The sequence below is a fragment of the Entelurus aequoreus genome, linkage group LG08 (genome assembly GCF_033978785.1).
Source record: "Entelurus aequoreus isolate RoL-2023_Sb linkage group LG08, RoL_Eaeq_v1.1, whole genome shotgun sequence".
Lineage (NCBI taxonomy): Eukaryota > Metazoa > Chordata > Actinopteri > Syngnathiformes > Syngnathidae > Entelurus > Entelurus aequoreus.
Genome location: NC_084738.1, coordinates 68,134,227 through 68,144,209, shown reverse-complemented (window position 1 = coordinate 68,144,209; position 9,983 = coordinate 68,134,227). Strand labels below are relative to the sequence as shown.

The 9,983-nt window shown below is 34.5% G+C and overlaps 1 protein-coding gene across 1 annotated transcript in view; it reads right to left on the bottom strand.

The window, feature by feature from the left end:
- Nucleotides 1–4,319: 4,319 nt before the first annotated feature.
- The window catches only part of cercam (cerebral endothelial cell adhesion molecule), a 28,721-nt gene continuing 23,057 nt past the window's right edge, over nt 4,320–9,983 (bottom strand). The window contains exons 11-12 of the mRNA XM_062055136.1: nt 8,840–9,043; nt 4,320–5,122 (exon numbers count right to left, since the gene is read on the bottom strand). Of these exons, the coding sequence (XP_061911120.1) occupies nt 4,888–5,122; nt 8,840–9,043 (439 nt within the window). The 3' untranslated portion in view covers nt 4,320–4,887. The remainder of the gene's footprint in view (nt 5,123–8,839; nt 9,044–9,983) is intronic.

The following is a 9,983-nucleotide window of genomic DNA, read 5'->3' as shown; positions in this document are numbered from 1 at the left end:
TCCATCCCAGCAGCCAATCAGGAGCTGACTTTGCAGGAGGAGGAAAACAATCCCATAATAATCCTTCTCAGAGTTAGAAAAGTCGCCTTGAAGAACTTTGAACCTTCACATCTTTTTTCTTTCAACCTTCACAACATCAACTTCTTTTTGCTTTCAACTTTGAACATTTCACGCAAATTCTTCTTTTTAGTCAACCTTGCACAAAATGTCAACTAAAACACACATTTTCACACTTCATGTGTGACCTGTTACGTGTGTGTGTGTGTGTGAGAGAGAGAGACACACCAAATGACATTTGACCCCCAGGAGGCCATTAAAGATATTCCAGTAAACACATTCCCGGGCGCACATGAGACCTATGATGACCTATGACTCTTACTGTATGAATATTCTAATATAAATGTACACTCTTACTGTATGAATATTCAAATATAAATGTACACTCTTACTGTATGAATATTCAAATATAAATGTGCACTCTTACTGTATGAATATTCTAATATAAATGTGCACTCTTACTGTATGAATATTCTAATATAAATGTACACTCTTACTGTATGAGTATTCTAATATAAATGTGCACTCTTACTGTATGAATATTCTAATATAAATGTGCACTCTAACTGTATGAATATTCTAATATAAATGTGCACTCTTACTGTATGAATATTCTTATATAAATGTGCACTCTTACGGTAAGAATAATTAATTATTTAGTGATCAAAATGATATTTGCAAACTTAGTTTTATACTCTTTTCATGTTGACAAAAAGTTGCATAAACCAATCATTCACAAAAGGTGAATACTTAATACGTTATGTATAAATAAAGTGGATTTCTATGCCACAATTAATTTTTATTTTTATGAATTTATTTTATTTTATCTTATCCAATTAAGTGTATTTTAATTGTAGTAAATTGTATTTAATTTAATTTGTTTCATTGTACTTCATTTAATTTACTGAAATTATTTTAATTACTTTATTTTATGTTATCCAATTTATCCATCCATCCATCCATCCATCTTCTTCCGCTTATCCGAGGTAGGGTTGCGGGGGCAGCAGCCCAAGCAGGGAAGCCCAGATTCCAGATTGCATCATAATGATTATTATGAAGGATGTGCAGTGATTGCATCATAATGATTGTAATGATTATTATTAATGAGGTGCAGTGATTGCATCATAATAATTATAATGATTATTATTAATGATGTGCAGTGATTGCATCATAATGATTGTAATGATTATTATTAATGATGTGCAGTGATTGCATCACAGAATGAGGACTTTTATTTGAATGTTTGTTTACAGGTAAAAATGAAACATTTCTTCACAGCAAACTTTTCTTCAATATTTCATCTTTGGTCATTTTGTCAAAGAATTCATCATCAATAATATTATTTATAATAATAATCACCATTCATTTTGTCATAGGCTCCTTCCTGTATGAGACTCTGGCCTCCTTCATGACAGGAACTGACAAGTAACCATAGGGAGTGAGAAGAAATGAGAGGAAATGAGAGGATATGAGACAAAATGAAAGAAAGTGAGAAGAAATGAGAAAGAATTGAGAGGAAATGAGAGGATATGAGACAAAATGAAAGCAAGTGAGAAGAAATTAGAAAGAAATGAGAGGAAATTATAATAAATAAAAAGAAATGAGCGGATATGACATTAAACTAGAAAAAATGAGAATAAATTAAACAGAAATGAGAAGAAATGAGAAGAAATGAGATAGAAATGGGAGGAAAGGAAAATAAATGAAAATAATGCAAATAAATGAGAATAAATGAGACAGAAATTAAAAGAAATAAGAAAAGTAAAGAAAGAAATGAGAGGAAATGAGAAAAACTAAAATAAATGAGAATAAAAGAGAAATACATGAAAATACCTAATAAAGAAATGAGAGAAAATGAGAAAGAATTAAAAAGAAATGAGATGAAATGAGAATAACTGAGAAGAAACAGGAGGAATGTGGATACATAAGAAAAAAAATCTAAAATAAAAGAGGAAATGAGAATAAATAAGAAATAAATGAGAAAAACATCTAAAATAAATGAGGGGGAATGAGAATGAATGAGAAATAAATGAGAAAGAAATTAGAGGAAATGAAGAAAAAATACAAATAATTAGAAAAAAGAGAACAAATAAATGAGAAGAAATGAGAAGAAATGAGAGATAACAGAAAATGAGAAGAAATGAGTAGAAACGAGAGAAAATGAAAAGAGATAATAAATGAGAAAGACGTTATAACAAGAGATGAAAAAAGAAAGACATGAGAAAGAAATAAGGTGGGTGTGGTGATGAGGACACCAACAAAGTGGGTGTGGTGATGTTGACACTAACAAAGTGGGTGTGGTGATGATGACACCAACAAAGTGGGTGTGGTGATGTTGACACCAACAAAGTGGGTGTGGTGATGTTGACACTAACAAAGTGGGTGTGGTGATGAGGACGCCAACAAAGTGGGTGTGGTGATGTTGACACCAACACACTGGGTGTGGTGATAAGGACACCAACACACTGGGTGTGGTGATGTTGACACCAACAAAGTGGGTGTGGTGATGAGGACACCAACAAAGTCGGTGTGGTGATGTTGACACTAACAAAGTGGGTGTGGTGATGTTGACACCAACAAAGTGGGTGTGGTGATGTTGACACCAACAAAGTGGGTGTGGTGATGTTGACACCAACAAAGTGAGTGTGGTGATGAGGACGCCAACAAAGTGGGTGTGGTGATGTTGACACCAACACACTGGGTGTGGTGATGAGGACACCAACACACTGGGTGTGGTGATGTTGACACCAACAAAGTGGGTGTGGTGATGAGGACACCAACAAAGTGGGTGTGGTGATGTTGACACCAACAAAGTGGGTGTGGTGATGAGGACACCAACAAAGTGGGTGTGGTGATGTTGACACCAACGAAGTGGGTGTGGTGATGAGGACACCAACACACTGGGTGTGGTGATGTTGACACCAACAAAGTGGGTGTGGTGATGAGGACACCAACAAAGTGGGTGTGGTGATGTTGACACCAACAAAGTGGGTGTGGTGATGAGGACACCAACAAAGTGGGTGTGGTGATGAGGACAGGAAGAGAGTGGGTGTGGTGATAAGGACAGGAAGAAAGTGGGTGTGGTGATGTTGACACCAACAAAGTGGGTGTGGTGATGAAGACGCCAACAAAGTGGGTGTGGTGATGAGGACAGGAAGAAAGTGGGTGTGGTGATGTTGACACCAACAAAGTGGGTGTGGTGATGAGGACACCAACAAAGTGGGTGTGGGGATGAGGACAGGAAGAAAGTGGGTGTGGTGATGTTGACACCAACAAAGTGGGTGTGGTGATGAGGACACCAACAAAGTGGGTGTGGTGATGTTGACACCAACAAAGTGGGTGTGGTGATGATGACACCAACAAAGTGGGTGTGGTGATGTTGACACCAACACACTGGGTGTGGTGAGGAGGACGTCAACAAAGTGGGTGTGGTGATGTTGACACCAACACACTGAGTGTGGTGATGTTGACAACAACAAAGTGGGTGTGGTGATGTTGACACCAACAAAGTGGGTGTGGTGATGTTGACACCAACAAAGTGGGTGTGGTGATGAGGACACCAACAAAGTGGGTGTGGTGATGTTGACACCAACAAAGTGGGTGTAGTGATGTTGACACCAACAAAGTGGGTGTGGTGATGAGGACACCAACAAAGTGGGTGTGGTGATGAGGACAGGAAGAAAGTGGGTGTGGTGATGTTGACACCAGCAAAGTGGGTGTGGTGATGAGGACACCAACAAAGTGGGTGTGGTGGTGATGTTGACACAAACAAAGTGGGTGTGGTGATGTTGACAGCAACAAAGTGGGTGTGGTGATGAGGACAGGAAGAAAGTGAGTGTGGTGATGAGGACACCAACAAAGTGGGTGTGGTGATGAGGACAGGAAGAAAGTGGGTGTGGTGATGTTGACACCAACAAAGTGGGTGTGGTGATGAGGACACCAACAAAGTGGGTGTGGTGATGAGGACAGGAAGAAAGTGGGTGTGGTGATGTTGACACCAACAAAGTGGGTGTGGTGATGTTGACAGCAACAAAGTGGGTGTGGTGATGAGGACAGGAAGAAAGTGGGTGTGGTGATGTTGACACCAACAAAGTGGGTGTGGTGATGAGGACAGGAAGAAAGTGAGTGTGGTGATGAGGACACCAACAAAGTGGGTGTGGTGATGAGGACAGGAAGAAAGTGGGTGTGGTGATGTTGACACCAACAAAGTGGGTGTGGTGATGAGGACACCAACAAAGTGGGTGTGGTGATGAGGACAGGAAGAAAGTGGGTGTGGTGATGTTGACACCAACAAAGTGGGTGTGGTGATGTTGACAGCAACAAAGTGGGTGTGGTGATGAGGACAGGAAGAAAGTGAGTGTGGTGATGAGGACAGGAAGAAAGTGGGTGTGGTGATGTTCACACCAACAAAGTGGGTGTGGTGATGAGGACAAGAAGAAAGTGGGTGTGGTGATGAGGACAGGAAGAAAGTGGATGTGGTGATGAGGACAGGAAGAAAGTGAGTGTGGTGATGAGGACAGGAAGAAAGTGGGTGTGGTGATGTTCACACCAACAAAGTGGGTGTGGTGATGAGGACAAGAAGAAAGTGGGTGTGGTGATGAGGACAGGAAGAAAGTGGATGTGGTGATGAGGACAGGAAGAAAGTGGGTGTGGTGATGAGGACAAGAAGAAAGTGGGTGTGGTGATGAGGACAAGAAGAAAGTGGGTGTGGTGATGAGGACAGGAAGAAAGTGGGTGTGGTTACAGATTAGAAGAAGATTAGTGTACCAGTCCACTTTCAGACACAGCTGGGTCACATGACGCTCACGGTGAGGAGGGGGCGTGGCCCGCCTAAAGTTCATCCCTGTAGGCGGCCGACATGACCTCTGGCGCGGGTACCGCCCCCTTCAGGGTCTTGTGGGAGCCGCGCCAGTCGGTGCGCACGGCGTCGTCGTCCCACAGCGTGGACGTCTCGGTGTCGCTCACCCACTGGGCGTCGCCGGCGTAGTGGGCGGGCTGCACCAGCAGGGGGCGTGTGCTGAAGGTCTGCAGGTTCCTGTTGGGGAAGTGGGACTTGTAGTCTTCACTGTGGGGACGCAAGAACATGTCCTGTTAGCCTTAGCATCTTTAGCACAAGAACATGTCCTGTTAGCCTTAGCATCTTTAGCACAAGAACATGTCCTGTTAGCCTTAGCATCTTTAGCACAAGTCCGGTTAGCGCTAGCCTCTTAATAGAGGTGTTGGGTTAGCATTAGCATTTTTAGCTTCTCCATTAACTAGCACAGAAAAAGTCGTGTTAGCGTTAGCACATTTAGTTTCTGGTCCAACTAACACAGAAAAAGTCATATTAGCGTTAGCATCTTTAGCGTCTGGATGAACGAACACAGAAAAATTTGTGTTAGCGTTAGCATCTTTAGCTTCTGGATGAACTAACGCAGAAAAAGTCATGTTAGCTTTAGCACCTTTAGCTTCTGGACGAACTAACACAGGAAAAGTTGTGTAAGCGTTAGCATCTTTAGCTTCTTGACAAATTCACGCAGAAAAAGTCATGTTATTGTTAGCATCTTAAGTTTCTTGATTAATTAACCCAGAAAAAGTCATGTTATTGTTAGCATCTTTAGCTTCTGGATGAAATAGCACAGAAAAAGTTGTGTTAGCATTAGCATCTTTAGCTTCTAAAAGAATTAACACAGGAAAAAGTTGTGTTAGCATCTTTAGCTTCTTGATGAATTAACGCAGACAAAGTCGTGTTAGCGTCGGCGTCTTTAGCTTCTTGATGAATTAACGCAGAAAAACTTATTTTAGCATCAGCATCTTTAGCTTCTTGATGAATAAACACAGAAAAAGTAGTGCTAGCGTTAGCATCCTTAGCTCCATTATGTTTTTCATTTTTCTTGTACAATTATGGCATTTTCTCCTTTAAAAAGAATAATCCTTGTAAAAAAACCAACAGTTTTTAGTGAAAAATTACTACATCTTTTTCATACTTAAAAATGTTTTACATTTAAAAAAAATATGTACATTTTCAGATAATTCTGACTTCATTCAATTAGATAATTTTTTTTTCTCGTTTTACTTTTCCATCATATAGAAATATTTATTTCATTGACTTTTTGGGGTAAAAATATTCTGGTAAAATTCTGACCTCATTCAAGAGTATTTATGATTTTTTTGTCAAAGTATATTTTTCATGATATAAAAATGTTGACTTTTTGGAGTAAAATAAATATAATTATCATATATTGAAGATATTTTGTTCTTTAAATGCTGACTTTATTTACAACTATTTTTCATCAACTGTATTAAATGATACTGTTTTTCCCCTCATTTTAATCATATAATTATAACATTATTCTTCTATAGTTCACATTTTTTTAATCTAAAATATTTTAACGTTATTTTTTTCACACTGTTTGCATTTTTGTCTTTTTTCTTATACAATTATGAAATTTTCTTTTCTTCAAAAATAATATTCCTTGTAAAATAACCATTTTTCATGTTTTTTACTGAAATTTACAACATTTTTCTCATATGTTTTTTTTGGTCCAGTTTTGTTATTAAAACTTTCCTGGAGTAAAAAGTAGTTTCTTGTAACATAGTGAGTTTATTCATTATATTAGTATTTGATTTTTAATTGTTGAGTTTGAGAAATGATGAATGATTAGGCTAAGCTAACGCTGCTAAGCTAAGACTAGTTTTCCCAGGTGGTGGTTTTTGAGTCAAGTTTGTCTGACATACAACACGACCTTGAGGCCAAATAAAAGAAGTCCTGATCCAGTTTTTCCACACATGCGGGACCGTGGCCGAGCCTTGTGGTCCTCATTCCGTCATTTCATGCTCCAGACAACATCTGCTAACTATTTTGCCGCGCTCGTGAAAACAAAAGTTGGAGAGAGAAAATAAACCAGCAAACTTCTGTTGGAAGAGAAGATGAATTGTTGTGTCCTGATATGCTAACATGCTAACATGCTAACATGCTCCACCATTTGAGTCGGAAAAAAATCACTTTTTCATTCAGAATAATACTTTTTTTTGTTACATTTATTTGTTATTGTTATTTTTATTGATAGTAAAACTCTGGAAAAATTATACAACATATAACCATATTTTTTATGGCATCTTTTTATATATTAACACCTTTTCATTACTTAAAGAAATATGTGTGGAAATCACAACCAATTTTTCCTGATATCAAAAAAGAATGAAAATTTTTTCTCACAATTACATTTTTTTTATATTTCAACTTTTGTGCCTAAAGAAATTCCCATTTTGCAATAAAAAAAGGGTGTGTATAATTCTTATATATATCCATCTTTTTCTCATGTAAAATTACAACAAGTTTTATTGTGGAAAAATATTCATCGTAAAATTGCAACCAAATCACATTTTTTTTCAAAACTTTTCTCAATAAAATTTTGACTTTTTGTAAGAAATAAAATCTGCATATAATTCGGATGTATACGTTTCTTCTTTATTATTGTTATTATTTATTTTTAACAACTTATTGCTGGTCAAATTTCAACCATAATATTGAAAAAACATTTCTCATTATCACATTTTTTACCGTAATATTAAACATTTTCTGACTGAAAAGCTTTTTGTAATATGATATAATTATGACATATTATTTCCTTTCTTTCTTGTAAAAATAATCCTTGTAAAATTGCAACAAATTTTCACAATATTGAAAAAAAAAACATAACATTTTTAGCTTATATCACATTTTTTCCAAAATATTAAAACTTTTCTGACTGAAAAAAACAAAAACTTTTTGTGATTAAAAAAAAAAATTGTAATATAATTCAAATTTATTCTTATACAATCAAATTGTAACAAAAATATATAAAAATATTCTCAATACATAAAATATTGTAAAACAATAACTGAAAATGTTTTTATAATATTGAAAAAACATTTTCCTCATCATCACATTTTTCCTTCTAAAATCAAAATGATTGAAAAAGAGATTTATTTTGAAAATATATATTTTCCAAAATATTAAAACTTTTCTGACTGGAAAAAAAAAAAACTTTTTGTGATTTAAAAAAAAAAATTGTAATATAATTCAAATTTATTCTTATACAATCAAATCGTAACAAAAATATATAAAAATATTCTCAATACATAAAATATTGTAAAACAATTAACTGAAAATGTTTTTATAATATTGAAAAAACATTTTCCTCATCCTCACATTTTTCCTTCTAAAATCAAAATGATTGAAAAAGAGATTTATTTTGAAAATATACTTTACTCATTAACTCTCATTCATCATTTTACTCTTCATTCTTATAAAATAACGACTTGTTTCTTGTTGACAAAATAAACCTCGTAAAAATAACATTCCACATATCTAAAACACATTTATTGAGAATGTATGACATTTTTTTATACTAAATATACATATATGTATATATATGTATATGTATACATATATATGCATATATATATATATATATATATATATATATATATATATATATATATATATATATATATATATATATATATATATATATATATATATATACATATATATATATATATATATATATATATATATATATATATATATATATACATACATACATACATACACATATATACTTATATATATACACTCATATACATATATACACACACATACTGTATATATACATACATACATATATACATACATACATACATATACATATATACATACATATATACATACACTATATATATACAAAAATGTGTGTGTGTGTGTGTGTGTGTGAGTGTGTGTGTGTGTGTGTGTGTGTGTGTGTGTGTGTGTACCTACTTGGGGTGTTTGTCGTACATGATGGGCAGGAATTCGTCGACAGGCAGCATCTTGGCGAGCGGCTGGGCGTTGATGAGTTTCTGGGCGCCCTGCAGCGAGATGGCGTAGGACAAGGTCCAGTGGGAGTAGTCCACCATGACCAAGTTCTTCACGTGGTCCAGCGCCTCCTCCTTGGCGGGGTTCACCTGCTTCCTGCCAAAGTATCTGTGGGACAAGTCCATTATTTCTCCTTCCAGCCTTCTGTGAGGCAGCGCCGTTTGTGCCTGGCAACACCTCTCTCAGTTGTATTACAGCTGCTGCCACCTTGTGGTGTGACTTGAAATAACCACACAATGGGGGTTGCCTACAGCCACTGCTCATTATGCTAACACTGACCAGGAACACATCAGTTTGCTTCTTTTCTGGAGAGATTTTGTCCCGCGTAAAGTCCTTGTTGCTAGGCAGAATTAGTGAGGTGCTGCCAGGTTTCCTTGGCAGAGGTAAATAATAATAATAATAATAATAATATGAATAATAATAACAATACTGATAAAATAATAATAACAGCAATATTATAATAATTCATAATAGAAATAACAATTATGATAGGAATAATAATAATAACAATAATAGTAATAACAATAACAATACTTATAAAATAATAATAACAGCAATATTATAATAATTCATAATAGAAATAACAATTATGATAGGAATAATAATAATAACAATGATAGTAATAACAATAATCATAAAAATAATAATAATATAATATTAGAAATAATGATAATAACAACAATAACAATAATGATAATAGAAATAATAACAACAATATTAATATCAATGATAGTAATAATAACAATAATAATAATAATGATAGTAATAATAATAATTATAACAATAAGATTCATAACAATAATCATAAAAAATAATAAAACAAAAAAATATGATGATGATAATAATAACAACAAATAATGATAATATTAATATTAATAATAATATAATATTAATAATAACAATAATATAATAATAATATTAGTGATAATAAAAATACTGTTAATAATAATAATATTAGTGATAATAAAAAATACTGTTAATAATAATAATACTGATAATAATAATAATAACAATAATAATAATGATAATAATAATTGTGATGATAATA